Below are 17937 nucleotides of genomic sequence, written 5' to 3'. Positions count from 1 at the left end.
ACACTTGTTAATCATCAAAACACATAACTCAACAAATTCCCATTTTTTGATGATAACAAACATTGCGCTTATGAACTAGGAGAAACCTTTATTATCATGTATCAATCATAAATAATCAGTAAGAATAGGTGAACTAACAATGAACCTTCCCCCATTCTATCTTCCCCTTTTGGCGTCATCGAAAAGCTAGACAAGTGTGATAAACTAAGCAACCAAATAAAATACAAGATTCATGATTACTAGGGTTACATAACGAGCACAAGAAAAATCATACCATAAATGAATCAATTTGATGATATTAGCTATGTCAGAAGCAGGAGAATAACACAGGACTATGCATTAGATAGTGCCAATTAACCCAAAAATTTGATATTTTTATTACTTTTTCTGCTATATAGAATTGATCATGATATCTCATATAGATAGTGCTAACTGGACATATGGATTTTGACTCACGATTAGCTATGCTATGCATGTCCGTAACTACCTCATTCCAATGTTTGGCCAATTAGTCCTCACGATTAGGGCAAAATTTATTTTGTACCTCTATATATTAGTATATTTTAAATTCCTTTGACACAACCCAAAAAGAATAGTTCAATAGTTAAGGGGGTTCAAAATCTTTGAGAGATCACTATTTCAATTCCAACTGGCTACAATCTCTTTTAATTTTTTTAACTTTTTCTTTTTTGAACCTTTTAGCGAAAATTCTGCCTCCGCCATTGTGTGAAGCCATGGGGAGACTCCGGTGGATCTGAATGGAGTTACATCCTGAAAGGTCCAATCAAGGAAAAATTTATTGCTAATGGAGAGATCATAGACTCCATCATGTTCCGAACTGTGGAGACTTAAAGTTAGCATTGATTCACCAAAGTTTGGTGGCAATGGGGGAGCACAAGTACATAGTGACAAGTAGCAAACTAAACAAATAACTTTAGTTTCTCAATACCTATAATAATATGGGTTACTAAAAGAACAAAAAAGGAGACTAGAAATTTTGAAAGTCTCTAGGAAAGAAATGGTTCATTTTTTTTCTTTTTGACTAATCTTCAGTGCCCGGTACTCATTGGCCCGACTAATTCTCTTAATTTACTGGGATTTTGGCATCTCGATGATCTCCACCAGCAGAATCATCGTCGAAATACTTCTTCCAGAACCAATGTTTCTTCCAAGCTCTTTCATTCATTTCATCAATAGGGATTCCTTTAGTCTCAGGGAGGAAGAAATATGCAAAACTTCCCATAATGACTATCCAAACAGCAAAGAAGAAGAAGATCCCAGATCTCATGTGACACAACATTGTGAGAAAAGCTTGAGCTATAATGAAAGTGCAAATCATGTTCATACTAACTGCAAAGAAAAATCCAGCAGTTCTTGTCTCCAATGGGAAAATTTCACTTGGAATTAACCATCCTAATGGACCCCATGACCAAGCAAATCCACTCACAAAAACACATATCAACACAACCACAAAATATGCATAGTTTTTTGGTATTACATTTGTGGCTTTCAAATGCACTGCAAGAATTCCTCCTGTAACACACTGCAACAAAAACCAAAAGAATCAACAAGCAAAACAACAAGATTTACTTAAAACGCATCGACAGTATAAATAATTTATACTATGACGTGGGAGCCCGGTGCACTAAGCTTCCGCTATGCGTGGAGTCCGGGGAAGGGTCGGATCACAAGGGTCTATTGTACGCCACCTTACCCTGCATTTCTGTAAGAGGTTATTTCCACAGGTCGAACCCGTGACCTCGTGTTTACACTATGATGTGGCAAAACAATCTAATATAATGCCAAAACAGGCAAAGGTCACAGGTTCGAGTCTCACTTGAATCCACCAGTATTCAACAAGATTATTTCTACACGCGTGATTCAAGAAAGAAAATCGAGCCAAAACATGAATGTTTGTGCTATGAACACAAGATAAATAAATAAATAGAATATCACATATCTAACAGTTTAAACTTTTATACGAGATCATATCATTATTCAGTGACAAGCTGAATAATATAAAAACCCTTATCTTAGAAAAACCAAGTCGCACGTCGGGGGGCATGTTGTCAACATAAACATAAATAAAATAAAATAAAATAAAATACCTTAGACTCATATTGAAATAGTGGTTTACCTGGGCAACAAGCATTTGAACAGCAGCTTCAATAAGTAAAACTCTTCTTCCAAATTTATCAACTCCAAGTATTGCAACTATGGTTGAAACCACATTAACCATACCAGTAACAATAGCAGATAATAACGACGCTTTTCCGCCGAATCCCATCGTCTGAAATAATACAGGAGCATAGAACATGATAACATTTATCCCAGTAAATTGTTGAAAAATTTGAAGAATTGTACCACATATAAGTTGTGGCCTACTAGATTTGTTCATGAGATTTCTAAATGGTTTTTTGATTTGTTGAGCTAATTCAGTAGCTTGTAAAATCTCTTGATATTCTTTTTCAACATCATCTACACCTCTAATTTTTCTTAAGGCTTGTTTGCCTTGTTCTTTTTGGCCACGTTCAATTAGGCTAGTTGGTGTTTCAACAATGAGAAAAGAACCTAAACCAAGAAATATTGCTGGAACTGCTGCACCACCAAGGGAAAATCTCCAACCATGTGGATGCATTTTTGAAGTTAAATAGTTGACTATATTGGCACATAAAATACCAATTGTGATCAACATTTGGAACAAAATGTTGAGACCACCTCTGTACTTTGCTGGAGCTATCTCTGATATGAATAATGGCACAGCCTGCAATAATTAATACGTGTCATGTGTTAGGCCGAGCGCAAAAAAGCGACAAGGTTCATGGTGCTTGAAGCGGGGAAAGAAAAGGGCATCCGCCTCTCTATCCATGCAGGGTCCGGGTAAGGCCGCAAGGGTGTAAATGTAGACAGCGTACCCTATGCAAACATTAATGGCTTGAAGTGAAAACACATAAAAAAAAAAAACAAGGTTCACGACGTTAAAAATTACCAAACGTATATGAATTTAGAACTATAATGAGCAAATTGCAATTAATATAACTAATTCCAACATTCGATATACATTTTGATCCAACTCCTCGAAGTTGAGATTCATAGAGCCGACTGTTTCTTGCAAGGCTAATTTTGCGCATTATTATTTGAAGCATATACTTCTGTGAAAGAAGCATGGCTTCAACCATGAAGCTATATCCCCTCGCTTCACATTGCTTCATCGCTTTATGCAACGAGGCAATGGCTTTTAATAACACTAGGCACAGTTTTGAGATAACCTATATTGCTTCTAGGGTGGCAATTTGATCCCAAATTCTATTTTTTGTTTTTTTGTACTACCCACTCATCCTACCCCCACCCCCACCTCGCACAAACCCCCTCTAATTTTTTCTTTTTTTTACTTTTTTATTTTGTATTCTTAATTTTCTGTTTTTTTTTTTTTTTGTTTTTTTGCACCACCCACCCACCGTACCCCTAAATTTTTTTTCAACTTACACATTAAGGTAAAAGACTTTTTTGTGCAAGATGAGCGTGGTTCTAAAACATGGGTCAAGTTGGCGCCGGTTGGGTTATGACCCATTGTTTAGCCCATCTTGACCCAGTCCATGTTAGCTCAAGTACACTTTGGGCTGGGTTGGGCAATGACCCATTTATTGACCTAACCCATCTTGACCAGCCCAAATTCAGCCCAACCCGCCCATTTGCCACCCCTAATTGCTTCCTATGTACACAAAGTCTTAATTACCTTCTAATCATGATTAAATGATAAACCTATAGTTTCCTATATATGTATAAAAATTCTTATCACTTAATTATGATTAATTAATATATATTCCTATTTTATTTTAGCTATTACTGAATTTGACACATCAGTTTTTAAAATATTGGCAAAGCTCCTTTGGCTATCATGACATAATAAGTTAGCACGTATACAGCTTCTTTTTTTTTTTTTTTTTAAACCACAGAACGGACAGAAAATCAACCAAAACAGACTTTCGGTCATTAGATTCCTAGACTATATTTTATTCTGTATTATTTGTTGATTATATAACAGCTTGTTTGGATGGTTGTTATCTAATGTATTATATCATATTATTACTTCAAATACAATATGTATTTTAAATATTATTTAAATTTTATTGTATCTTATAGTTATATAATTACTCTACCTTGTACCCTATTTTTTCTTTATAGTATTATAAGAGCCGGTTTGGATTAGCTTATTTGAAATAGCTGATAAACATTAGGTGCTGAAAAGCACTTTTAAGTGCTAAACTGATTTAATAAATAAGCAGTTACGTGTTTGGGTACAAGTGCTGAATTGATAATATGTTGCTACAGTATTTGATAAAAAAGTGCTGATAAGCTCTTTTTCTATTATAATGACTTAAATAACCTTAGAACTGTTTACACTTATAAGGGCGTAATTTCTTCAAAATTTTAGAATCCAGATCGATTCAAATACAAAAGATTCTATTTATCATTTTATTTTAAATACTATTGTGCTTAGATAAGATAATTTTTATGATAAATAATTTATTTTATGATAAGCATATAATCATAAGTATAATAATTAATAAATTGACAAAAGTGTCTCAGTAAAAAATAAACCTAAATAGAACAAGTTATTTGAAGAGAACAAACATTGTTTTCATCACCACAACACGAAAGCAATACACCAAAAATTTGTTATGTCCTCATTTATTACATATAGTTCAAAGATTAATACACAATCACATAGATATAAGTATGGAAAGGAATAGAGAATTTGCTTATCATAAATAGTCAATGAGAATTGCATACTTGAAGAGGTGGGGAGGGGGGCGGGGTTAGGTTAACGTTGAATATTTGAGGTAGTGAATATCGATGTAGGAGTTTTGTTCTAAAAAGGAATATTTTAAGGATAAAATAGTAAAAATCTTGGTCAACTTAAAGTGCTTATAAGCTAGAAATTCATAAGCTAAGCTGGGGGTGACCAGCTATGGCTTTTGGCTTATTTTTGACTTATAAGTACTTTTAACTTTACCAAACGCGTAGGTAAGCCGAAAAGTGCTTATAAGCTAGTTTGATCAGCTTATAAGCTTAGCCAAACACCCTCTAAAAATAGCATAAACAACAATTGCACATCTAAATGTGTATTCCCATTTAAAATATTATTCATAATTCATGTTAAACTAGTGTAATTGTTCCGCGCTTCCCGCGGCCAGAAAAATTTAAATATAATTTAATAATGTGATAATAATTTTAATAAAAAAATAATTTTTACAATTGAGACATCTTAATTAGCTTTTGTTATTCTATCATAATTTCATGATTATTTTAATATCCTATAAAGTTTCTTTGACAGAAAGAATATATGAGAAACATTTTAGGTTAAATATTGGAATATGTGAGAAACATAGAAAGATAAAAATATAATGACAAAAATGGTAATGTTGTAATCTTGGAGTTATAAACCTGATATATGCCACCCGCTTATTAATTCTTCCTCTCAAGTCTTCCTCTTAGAATTTTCTTAATATGAATTGTTGACACTTATATTTCATAAGATTTGATATATTTTTTAGTTTTCTTCAATTTTTAANTATTGATAGTAATAATTCCTGAATTATTACAATGACATTTTACCTGGTTCATTAAAATAAAATATATGATGTGTAAACCATGTGCTTAATCTGAAATTGAATGAACTCATATTCGTTGAATGTAGTGGTATAAAATACTACCAAGATTATGATATAAAATAATCTTGGGATTACTTGTCATGAAACCGTAAAACCCAACCATACACTAGATAAAATATTCTCACATTTTATTTTGGAACTAATTAATTTCTTTATGACTATTTAGAAACACTAAATAAACCCTAAGGATAATAGACAAAATTGTAATAAAAGAAATATTTTTATAGGTATCATATTTTAAGATATATAGAAATTATCTTTCTTAAAATCATGGTTGTTATAGTAATTTTTTTGTGCGAAAAATAAACCTACACGTTCTCCTGTAAATAAGAAGGAAAGAATTTAAAAAAAAAAAAAAAGTAAAACTAAGGAATAATTTTGGTGTAAACTAAGAAGAAAAAATGTTGAAAATAAAACTAAGAATAATATCGGTCTAAAATAGTCTCCGGCCAGAAGTTTGAAAAGCGCTCGTGGCAATCGTCAAAATTTCTCATATGGTGATCACCAGGATTTGCTGCATAACGTAATAATCGCCAGAATTGTTCATATGGTGATCACCAGGATTTACCATAAAAAATGGCAATCGCCAGAACTTTTTCATATGGGAAAATTCTAGCACGCTTATTTTCTCAAGATTTTTCTTACACAAATAGCTAGTCATATTCAATGTTTACTTTTTCTAGCCATATACACAGATTATACACAATTATAATATGTAATACATACATTATGCATATATTATACCCCATAGCGTAATTTTGTGTGTTTTAGATCATGCATGTATTTTACTTGCATTATCAACTCCTGTGACGAATTGATAATGTTTAGTACACTTTATGTATGTCATTTTGATAATGTAAAATTTGTAGTATTTGTTTGCAAGAGTGAGTGAATATGGTGAGTATAAACAGGCCAGAAATAAAAGGAGAAGAAAAAGCAGTTATTTTAACTGTCAAAAACCCAATATCCGAATTTCACTCTTCTTATTTACTGCCATAGACTCGGGACACATTATTCTACCTGTAGAGGCGGATCTAATATCATAACATTGGTTGTGGCTGTACTCATTGTTTTCGACTCGAATTATATCGACACATAAATACAATTAAAAAAAGGTAGATATACACATAGTATATAATAAACTGCTAAATCCTTAATATCATTTTCTTACTTTCTTCTAATTTCTAGTGTGTTTATCTTCTTTTTACGCGAGAAAACTCTTCATGCATGTTTGTGTAATTATGCAGCAAAGAGGATAAATTTAGTATAAGAGAAAAGAAAATTTGTCATTCTTGAAACAATCAATTGCATTTTAGACTTTTAGTCTTAACTCTCTAGGTATATATGGCATTTGTGAAACTTGGCTCTAAATCTGAGGCATTTCGTCGCGAAGGCCAAGCTTGGTAAGCCCCTATTTCTTTCTCTTTAATTTTCTGCTGGTTTAGATTTGCATCTTCCCTTCCAATAATCATTGCTTCTATAGGCTCTAATGGTATTTTTTGGCGTAGAAATGACACCAGGTAGCCACTCTAAAGAGTTGTTATTTAGGAATTACCCAGTGCGTCTTAAATTTCAATTTTTCAGGACAAAAATGAGCCCGTTTAGATTCGCTGATTTGAAGTAGCCGATAAGCATTATGTGCTGAAAAGCACTTTTAAGTACCGAAACTGATTTAATAAATAAGTAGTTACGTGTTTGGATACAAGTGCTGAAATTGATAATAAGCTGCTGCGGTATTTGATAAAAAAGTGCTGATAAGCTCTTTTTCTATTAAAATGACTTAAATAACCTTAGAATTGTTTACACTTATAAGGGCGTAATTTCTTCAAAATTTTAGATTCCAGATCGATTCAAATACAAAATATTCTATTTGTCATTTTATTTTAAATACAACTGTGCTTAGATAAGATAACTTTTATGATAAATATAATTTATTTTATGATAAGCATATAATCATAAGTTATAATAATTAATAAACTGACAAAAGTTTCTAAGTAAAAAATAAACCTAAATAGGACAAAATGTTTGAAAAGAAACAAACACTGTCTTCATCACCGCAACACTTAGAAAGCAATACACCAAAAATATAATATGCCATCATTTATTACATACAGTTCAAAGATTAATACACAATCACATAAATACAAATATGCAAAATAATATAGAATTTGCTTATCTTAAATAGTCAATGAGAATTGCAGCTTGAAGAGGCGGGGGGATGAGGGGGGAGGGGGGCGGGGGGGTTTGAAACAATACTTGAGGCAGTGTGTATCGATGTAAGAATTTCGTTTCAAAAGAATATTTTAAGGATAAAATAGTAAAAATCTTGGTCAAACTTAAAGTGCTTATAAGCTAAAAATTCATAAGCTAAGCTGGGGGTGACCAGCTATGGCTTTTGGCTTATTTTTGACTTATAAGTACTTTTAACTTTACCAAACGCGTAGGTAAGCCGAAAATGGCTTATAAGCTAGTTTGACCAGCTTATAAGCTTAGCCAAACACTCTCTAAGTTTATTTTTTAGATTGCCGATGCATTATGACTTACAACAAAAAATAATATAATCTATTTATATGTTGTATTCATTAAAAAAATACAACACAATACAATATATTATGTAACGATATGCAACAACCGTCCAACAGATTGTAAGTGGAAATTAAAATAAAATTACCTGGTTGCCAAATCCAACACCAGCACCAAGACAAAGCCGTCCAATGATAAGCATAGGCAGATTCATAGCAGCAGCATTAAGGATAACTCCAATAAAGAAGAACAAAGAGGCAAGTTGCATTGTAATTTTCCTACCAAACCTCTTACAACACTTTGAGGCAAAGAAACAACACACAATTGCAGCTAAGTATAATGAAGATGTGAACAACTGCAACATTTGGTTATCATATTTACAGTAGTTGTCTTCTTTAGCCCTATGCTTTCTAACATAGACTTTTGGGAAGAACTTTTCCAAGAAATCATCCATTGATGTCACCCCACCTGCACAAATCCATACATAACTAGAACTTGAGTTTTAGTTTTAATTTATGCATATAACAAAATATTTGTCACTAATTACAAGTAAATTTCCTAATATGCATTAATTGGCCAGTAATCTAGTAAAATTGATAAATACCTGCTAGGTTACAATTTTTAGTATAAAAGAAATTTTTATACTGACATTGTATATAACTTAAATCCATTGGCGTTATCATGCCACTTGACGTGAATGTATCAAAAAAAAATGACTTTATGTTCTATGCAATGATGGTGTGAAAAAACATTGTATTTACACAATCAGATCACAAATCTCCATGATAATCATTATAACATGTGTTGTAACGGTTAAACTACGCTATTTATGTAAATTAAGCCCCCGTTTGTCTTTAAAAAATATTTTCTTTCTATCAAAAAATGTGTTTGTCCGTGAAATTTTGTAAGTTTTTGGAAATTTTTCGAAAATGAGTTTTTTGAAAGACCAAAAAGTTTTTCAAAATTTTCAAAAAAACTTTTTTCCACTCACAAAACTGCAACATTTTTTCAAGTGAAATGCATTGTATAGAACATAATTTCAATTTTCAAATGCATTTTTCAACTTAACTCCAAATAGTACTTTTTTTTTCAAAAATTATAATTTTTATATCCAAACGCCTAGTAAGTGTGTATAACTTAAACCCTTATAATATATGTATTGACCATAAATTCTCAACAAATTTTGCAAGAATATATGTTTATACACATGCGATATCAGGTTAAATTGACCTACAAATATTTCAATTTTCAAGCAAGAAAGATTTTACCTGAAATTCCAATATCATAGCCAAACATAAGACCACCAAAGGCTGCAATAATAGAACAAATCACAACCTGTCCAGTCAGTTTTGCAGGAAACTCATCATCCTTCTTGTCAAAGGCCATAATAGGAGGCATATTTGGTTTCTCTTTTATAATTTGTTTTCTTCAAAAACAAAAAACATAAGAAAGACTCACTTTCTCTCACACTTCTTGTTTCTTGCTTATTTTCTGCTCAAAAGATTGTCAATGGCATTTTCAAGAATCACAAAAGCGGCTGATAGAATATATACATAATATATAAGTAGACGTGCATTTGTGTTTTACTAGAACTATAACATAATAACTGCATGAGACATAATAGCAGTATTTGTTCCTATTTTCCGAGTGAGGATTAAATAGCACTTTTGGTCCCACATTGATTAGTAAATTCTGATTTTAGTCCTTCTGATATTTTGAAATGTTCACTTTTGAGATCCCTATTCTTGTGAAATTTTACAGATTTCGTGGGCGTTTGGACATAAGAACTGTAAAATTCTAAAAAAAAAAAAAGTGATTTTTTTTTCAAGTGAAAATGGTATTTGGAAATTAGAGTTGTATTTGGACATGAATAAAATTTTGGGTTCTTTTTGAATTTTTGTGCGTGATCTGAGTGACAATTTTGAAAAATAACTTTTTGGAGTTTTTCAAATTTTCGAAAAATTCCAAAATTCATCTTCAATTGAAAATTGAAAATTTTATGGCCAATCACTGATTTCGAAAAAAAGTTAAAATTTTTCGAAAAAAGTGAAAAATTCTTATATTAACTACATTAAATTATTTAATTGTTCATATATTATGTTAAATTTATATATTTTTTTTAATATTTTGCAGATAATTATAGTTTTTTTGGTCATAGATAATTATAGTTCTATAAAATAATCTAGATATAAGATATTTCTTATATTAAAAGGACAAAAGTCAAACATTTTAATTAGTAAAATATTAAAGGTGACTAGCCAAAAATTAGAAGGACCAAAATGAGAATTTATCAGAAATTGTTGGTTTCCGATTTGGATTAATCTTCTTTTCCTTATTTTAGTGAAATACGATAGCGCCACGCAGGAAATGAATGAGTGGATAGACGTGTTGATTAAGCAAACGAAACAGCTTAGAGGGTGTTTGGCTAAGCTTATAAGCTGGTCAATCTGGCTTATAAGCACTTTTTGATTTATCTACGCGTTTGGTAAAATTAAAAGTGCTTATAAGTCAAAAATAAGCCAAAAGCCATAAGTTGGTCTTCCCCAACTTATCAAATTTCAGCTTATAAGCAGTTTAAGTTTGACCAAAATATTTACTATTATATCCCTAAAATACTTCTTTTTAAAACAAAACTCATCGTATTCCCAGTTCGTTAGCTGCATATTATTAATTTTAGCACTTTTATCCAAACACGTGACTGCTTATTTTTTAAATCAGCTTCAGCACTTAAAAATGTTTTTCAGCACCTAATGCTTATCAGCTACTCTAAATCAGCTAAGCCAAATGGGCTCTTAATCTTTCTAAATCTCTACTAGCTCTTAAACTCTAGTAAAGACTGGATAAATATTTTGCCCTCATATCTGATTTGGATTTTTATTTTTTTCCCTTGCAATGAGATTTTTAAATTTAAACTCAAGCTGGTTTTCTTATACTTGTGTACGGAAAATACTTACCCCTATCATATTAAACAATCTATCTATACAACAACAGCAACAACATACTACAAGTGGAGTCTGGGGAGGGTAGAGTGTACACAGATTCTGGTAGGCCCTCAGCTCAGGAAGGGGAGAGGAGAGGGGCAATAACAAGCAAACCGATCTGACGACCTAAGCAAAAATACAAAACTAGCAGTAGGTAATGCAATCAGAAAATTGAAACATAAGATAACAACAAGTAGTAACAGAAGTATAGGGATACGAAAAAAATACAGAAGACACCAAGTGGTGTATCAAAGCTACTTCTACAAAGTACAAACAAGGACAACACTTGGCCACCTAACCCTTTACCTTTATTCTCAGCCTCCAAATAAACTTGTTCTCGTTAACACCGCAATGCGTCTCGTCAATCAGTAGAATGTCATCTGCAAATAACATGCACCACGACACCTCCCCTTGAATGTAATGCGTCAGCGCATCGATCACCGGGGCAAACAGGAATGGGCTGGGGGTTCACCTCTGATGCACCCCATCACAACAGGAAAGTGTTTCAAGTCCCCTCTTATTATCCTTACCCGAGTCCTAGCACCCTCGTATATGTCCTTAATATCCCTAATATATATAATAGGAACACCTCTAGCCTCCAAATATCTCCACAGCACCTCCCTCGGAACTTTATCATAAGCCTTCTCTAAGTCGATGAACACCATATGTAAATCCCTCTTCCTCTCTCTATACTGCTCCATCAACCTCCTAACAAGGTGAATAACTTCTATAGTCGAACACCTCGGCATAAATCCGAATTGGCCTCTGAAATAGACACAATCCTCTTCACCCTCAGCTCCATCACCCTCTGCCATACTTTCATGGTATGGCTCGGTAGCTTGATACCCCAATAGTTGTTGCAATTTTGGATATCCCCCTTGTTCTTATACAACACGATCATCATACTCCATCTCCATTCCTCGAGCATTGATAAGTAGGGATTTTGACTACTTATTTGCACTCTTTTACTTTCGTTTTAGCTCAAAATTGCTTAAATATATTCCCGAAAACTAATCAAATGTGCTTGCTTTCAGGAGTGTTAGAATATGAGCTAAAGAGATGAAAATCAACTCAGGAAGGAGTAATTTTTTATAAGGACAAAAATAAGGCTAAAAGGGCACTGTGCGGACCGCATAATATTAAGTGCGATCGCAGATCATGAAGAAAACCTCTTACAAGAAATGCTTTGCAAAGTGCGGACCGCACAATTCTGGTGCGGCCGCAGAAGATAAAGTTTAGAGAGATGGGATTTTAAGGTTAAGAAGAAATGCGGACTGCACCATTTTTGTGCGGCCGCATAATCGAGATCGCGGCCGCACTCATAAATGTGTGGTCCGCCGAAGTCCCACAATGCCAAAGCAAAAGCTCAAGGAGTGTGGACCGCACTATAATTGTGCGGCCGCAGGGACAATTTTTCAGATATTTTCAGCTTACTATAAATAAAAAATTTGTCATTTTTAGGTTAAGTTTTGTAAGTTCAGAGCACTTGAGCTGTTTTTATTTACTGTATTGGGTAACATTGTTCTAGATTAGCTTTTAAACATTAAATTTTCTTTCCTTAATCAAGTATTATGAATTCTATCTTAGTTTCTTCTTTAATTTCTTTATTTCCCATGAGTAGCTAAACCCTTAGCTAGGGTTGTGACTCAACCCTAGTATGGGTGCTTAGTGGGTAGTTTATTTATGGCTTATTTATGATTGGGTTTATGATTTAGCCTAGTTCTTGCTTGAATTTGAAAATTGATGGTTGCAAACATTGATTCATGCCTATTTGACTTAGTCTCTACTTGAGAAAGAGAGACTAAGTCTAGGAAAAATTGGCTAACAAGTAATTGGGGTGAACTCAAGAAATTGATAGCCCCAATTAAATGGTCAAATCTAGAGATAGTAAGATCCGACTTGAGCATATATCACTTGTTTTGTGAAATATCCATTTGGACTTGAGAAAGCCAAATCAGGCAAAATCACTCAAACTACTGAGAGGTATAGAGTGAGTAAATGTGTGTGATTGTATATTGTATCCCGATCAACCAAACATGCCCTACAGCTCTTAACCCGGTAGGTATCCATCTAGGCGGTAGTTACAATCCTCGATCTTTCATAACTTGAAAAACAACCAAAATCAAAAATATTATCTCTTAGCTCTACTATTACAATCAATAGTTTAAAAAAGTATAAGTAGAAACAACAATTGAAAATGTGGAAGTGTAATTTGAGGCACATCATACATTCACACTAGGTGTATACCCAATCCAAAATCTAACTCCCTGTGGATTCGACCCCGACCTGCGTTGGATATTTATTATTGCTTCGACCACCTCACACCTATATTTGTGGTGTGAGTTTGGGCGACATTAATTTTTGGCGCCGTTGCCGGGGAGTTAAACGGATTTAGCTATATATCTAGGTTTTTGTGTGATTTGTCTTCTTTTCCTTCTGAGTCACTAACTTTGTTTTTGAATTGATTTTAGGTACGAGAATGGCTCTCAACAACGAGCCCATCGGGAATCTGCCAATGGGGGAGGATGCCTTATGCCAAAGCTTGTGAAATTTTGGATTAGATGGCGGATACCTCATTGGCATGGAAAAGTAGAGCCAATGTTCCTCAAGGTGACCCAAATGTCATTCACCTACACAAGGAACTACATGATCATGGGCAAGATATTGACGAGTTGACAACCACAATGAATCAATTGGCCAAATCTCAGCTTCAACAAGTTCAATGGCCGAAACAAGTGAATGCGATGGAAGGTGTGAATATGATGATGAACAAGAGACGACAAAAAGGTCAACAAATGCAAAGCCATCCGGAACAATTCATGCAAGATGATAGTGGATATGACCAGGGTGATTCGTTTAATGAGCAAGAAGAAGAATTGCAATATGTCAACAATTATCAAGGCCAAAGAAACAATACTCAAGGACAAAATCAACAACAATGGCTGTCACAAGGAAATCAAGGAAATTGGAACAACCAAGGCCACCAAGGCAGTTGGAGTGGTGGTAACAATAATCAAGGCAATTGGAATAATCATGGTAACCAAGGCAATTGGGGTGGCAACAATCAAAGAAATTGGGGAGGCGATAACGAAGGAGGGTGGAACAACAACAACAACCGGGGGTCAGGTTTTCAAAGTCCCCCGATGTTCCAACAACCTAGAAATCCACCTCCCTATCCTCCTCAAGGTCTGAGCTCTTCTAACAATGAGATGGGTAGAATCGGGAACATGTTTAAACAGATAATGGAGAAGAATGCCGACTCCGATGCTCAACTAGCCTCTCACAACACTTCTATTCGCAATTTGGAAGTTCAATTAGGCCAAATCTCTCAAGCTTTGAACACTCGTCCTAAAGGGGAGTGATACGGTGGTGAACCCAAAGGCTGGAAATAATACTGGACATGATATGGCTGTAACTACAAGAAGTGGAAAAAGTGGAGATGCAACCACCTCAAATCAAAGAAGAATTATGGATGATGATATTGTGGTTCCAGAAGATGAAATCCCAAGCAATGTGGTTCAAGCTAATGAGGAAGTGAGAATTGATATTGATGAAAATGTGGAGGAGACGCAAGAAGAAGCAAACCCGTCTAGGGAACACGTGATTGACATGCCGGAACCGGTAGTGCCAAAGGCTAAGGAACCAATACCAAGGCCCTCTCCTCAGCACCCTCAAAGGCTTACAAAGCAAAATAGTGAAAACCAATTCAAAAAGTTTATTGATATGATGAAGAGTTTGTCTATTAATGTGTTGTTGGTTGAGGCATTGGAACAAATGCCAGGATATGCAAAGTTCATGAAGAATTTGGTGACAAAGGAAAGATCAATGAATTATGCGACTATCAAGATGACACATCAAGTGAGTGCTATTGTGCACTCAATGGCTCTGAAATTCGAAGATCCCGGTGCTTTTACAATCCCTTGCACTATTGGGAGTACCGACTTTGCCAAAACTTTATGTGATCTTGGGGCAAGTATGTGAATGCATTGCAAGGAATGGGTCGTACACTTATGAGCCCCGCAAGCTATCTTTGGATCTTGAAAATCACAAGACTCCTCCAACAAAGCCCTCAATCGAGGAGCCTCCCACTTTGGAGTTAAAGCCATTGCCTCCGCATCTCAGGTATGAATTCCTTAGCCCTTCTTCTACTTTACCGATTATTCTTTCTTCTTGTTTGACTAACTTGCAGGTAGAGGCCACATTGGAGGTGCTACAAAAGAGGAAAAGAGCAATCGGATGGACATTGGCGGATATCTAGGGCATAAGCCCCGCCTTTTGTATGCACAAGATTATTTCGGCATAAAGCTCAAAATTGCTTAAAGGTATTCTTGAAAACTAATGAAATGTGCTTACTTATAGGAGTGTTAGAATATCAACCGCAGAGATGAAAATCAACTCAAGAAGGAGTAATTTTGGATAAGGACAAAAAATAAGGCTAAAAGGGCACTGTACGGACCTCATAGTATTGAGTGCGGCCGTAGATCATGAAGAAAGACTCTGACAAGAAATGCTCTGCAAAGTGTGGACCGCACAATTCTGGTGCCGCCGCAGAAGTTAATGTTCAGAGAGATGGGATTTTAAGGTCAAGAAGAAATGCGGACTGCACCATTTTTGTGCGGCCGCATAATCAAGATCGCGGCCGCACTCATAAATGTGTGGTCCGCCGAAGTCCCACAATGCCAAAGCAAAAGCTCAAGGAGTGCGGACCGCACTATAATTGTGCGGCCGCAGAAGCAAGAGTGCGGCCGCACTCATAAATATGTGGTCCACAGAAGTTGAAGGAGTGCGGCCGCAACCCAGAATTGTGCGGCCGCAGAACTGGAACCTGTCAAGCCAAGTCTCAATGTGTGGACCGCACACATAATTGTGCGGCCGCACAACCTCCGCAGGGGCAATTTTGTCAGATATTTTAAGCTTAGTATAAATAGAACTTTTTATCATTTTTAGGTTAAGTTTTGTAAGTTGGGAGCACCTGAGCCATTTTTATTTACTGTATTGGGTTAGATTGTTCTAGATTATCTTTTAAACATTAAATTTTCTTTCCTTAATCAAGTATTATGAATTCTATCTTAGTTTCTTCTTTAATTTCTTCATTTTGCGTGAGTAGCTAAACCCTTAGCTAGGGTTATGACCCAACCCTAGTATGGGTACTTAATGGGTAATTGATTTAGGGCTTATTTATGATTGGGTTTATGATACTTAGCCTAGTTCTTGCTTGAATTTGAGAATTGATGGTTGCAAATATTGATTCATGCCTATTTGACTTAGTCTCTACTTGAGAAAGAGAGACTAGGTCTAGAAAAACTTGGCTAACAAGAAATTGGGGTGAACTCAAGAAATTGATAGCCCCAATTAAAGGGTCAAATATAGAGATAGTAAGACCCGACTTGAGCATATATCACTTATTTTGTGAAATACCCATTTGGACTTGAGAAAGCCAAATCGAGCAAAATCACTCAAACTACCGAGAGGTATAAAGTGAGTAATTGAGTGTGATTGCTATATTGTATCACGATCAACCAAACATGACCTAAAGCTCTCAACCCGGTAGGTATCCATCTAGGCGAAAGTTACAACCCTAGATCTTTCATAACTTGAAAAACAACCAAAAGTAAAAATATTGTCTCTTAGCTCTACAAGTACAATCAATAGTTTAAAAGTAGAAGTAGAAACAACAATTGAAAATATGGAAGTATAATTTGAGGCACATCATACATTCGCACTAGGTGTATACCTAATCCAAAATCCAACTCCCTGTGGATTCGACCCCGACTTGCGTTGGGTTTTTATTATTCCTTCGACCACCTTACAACCTATATTTGTGGTGTGAGTTTGGGCGACATCAGGCATATTTTTCATCCTTAAAGTGACGTTGAATAGCCTAGTTAACCATTCCAAAACCGCCTTACCACGCTCTTTCAAAATTCCACCAGAATTTTGTCTGGCCCGATCGCTCTCCCCCTGCTCATCTTACGCATAGCCTCCTCTACCTCCACAGCTTTTTTATGCCTGCAATACCCAAAGTCCCGACGGCTCTCGGAGTTTTTTAAGTCACCCGCACAATGTTCTTATCTCTCTCTTCGTTCAGGAGTTTATGGGAGTACGCTGCCATCTCTGTCGAATCAAAGCCTCGTCCGACAACATTTTACCTTCCTCGTCCTTGATACACTTCACTTGGTCCAGGTCACAGACCTTCCTCTATCACACCTTGGCTAACCTGTATAGCTTCTTGTCCCCTCCCTTCCCTCCAAGTTCTTCATACAAGCGCTCAAATGCAGTAGTCTTAGCCGTTGTAACTACTAACTTTGCTTCCTTCTTAGCCACCTTATACTGCTCCATGTTTGTCCTCTTCTCCTCCTCGTCCACGCTTTTCACAAGCTTCAAATAATCCACTTTCTTGGCTTTCACTTTACCTTGGACCTCAGTGCTCCACCACCAATCCCCTTTGCGGCCACCAGAAGGGCCGTTCGAGACCCCAATACCTCCCGAGTAGCCTCTTTAATGCAATTCGCAGTTGCACTCGCAATCCTTATACCAATCACGTCCCCACTGATCTTCCATGCCCCCACAACTAGCAGCTTATCCCTCAACTCTTGGCTCTAACCTTAGTCAAAGGTGCCCACTTGGTCCTAGGAAGACCATACACAGCCCTCTTTCTCCGCTTCCTCATAATGTCTAAATCCATGACCAGGATCCTATGATGGGTCGTGAGGTTCCTCATAATATTTAGTGTAAATATTAAACTCCCGTTCGGCTAT

General features: G+C 35.3%; 1 protein-coding gene across 1 annotated transcript; it reads right to left on the bottom strand.

The window, feature by feature from the left end:
• Nucleotides 1-853: 853 nt before the first annotated feature.
• Nucleotides 854-9697, bottom strand: LOC109220281 (sugar transport protein 8-like). Its single transcript, XM_019384749.1, has 4 exons — nucleotides 9467-9697; nucleotides 8347-8666; nucleotides 2138-2764; nucleotides 854-1543 (listed from the first exon to the last, which is right to left on the bottom strand). The coding sequence occupies exons 1-4, from the start codon at nucleotides 9594-9596 to the stop codon at nucleotides 1085-1087; spliced, it is 1536 nt and encodes a 511-aa protein (XP_019240294.1). The 5' UTR covers nucleotides 9597-9697; the 3' UTR covers nucleotides 854-1084.
• Between the last annotated feature and the right edge of the window lie 8240 nt (nucleotides 9698-17937).

The sequence above is a fragment of the Nicotiana attenuata genome, unplaced genomic scaffold, assembly GCF_001879085.1.
Source record: "Nicotiana attenuata strain UT unplaced genomic scaffold, NIATTr2, whole genome shotgun sequence".
Lineage (NCBI taxonomy): Eukaryota > Viridiplantae > Streptophyta > Magnoliopsida > Solanales > Solanaceae > Nicotiana > Nicotiana attenuata.
The sequence above is the reverse complement of the archived record's forward strand: the minus strand, read 5'-3'. Positions and strand labels throughout refer to the sequence as shown.

Coding starts and splice junctions, on each gene's coding strand:
- LOC109220281 (XM_019384749.1), bottom strand. CDS start 9,596: ATGCCTCCTATTATGGCCTTTGACAAGAAGGATGATGAGTTTCCTGCA. Junction 2,765..8,346: donor GTGTTGGATTTGGCAACCAG/GTAATTTTATTT, acceptor TAATTATTGCAG/GCTGTGCCATTATTCATATC. Junction 1,544..2,137: donor TTCAAATGCTTGTTGCCCAG/GTAAACCACTAT, acceptor TTTTTGTTGCAG/TGTGTTACAGGAGGAATTCT.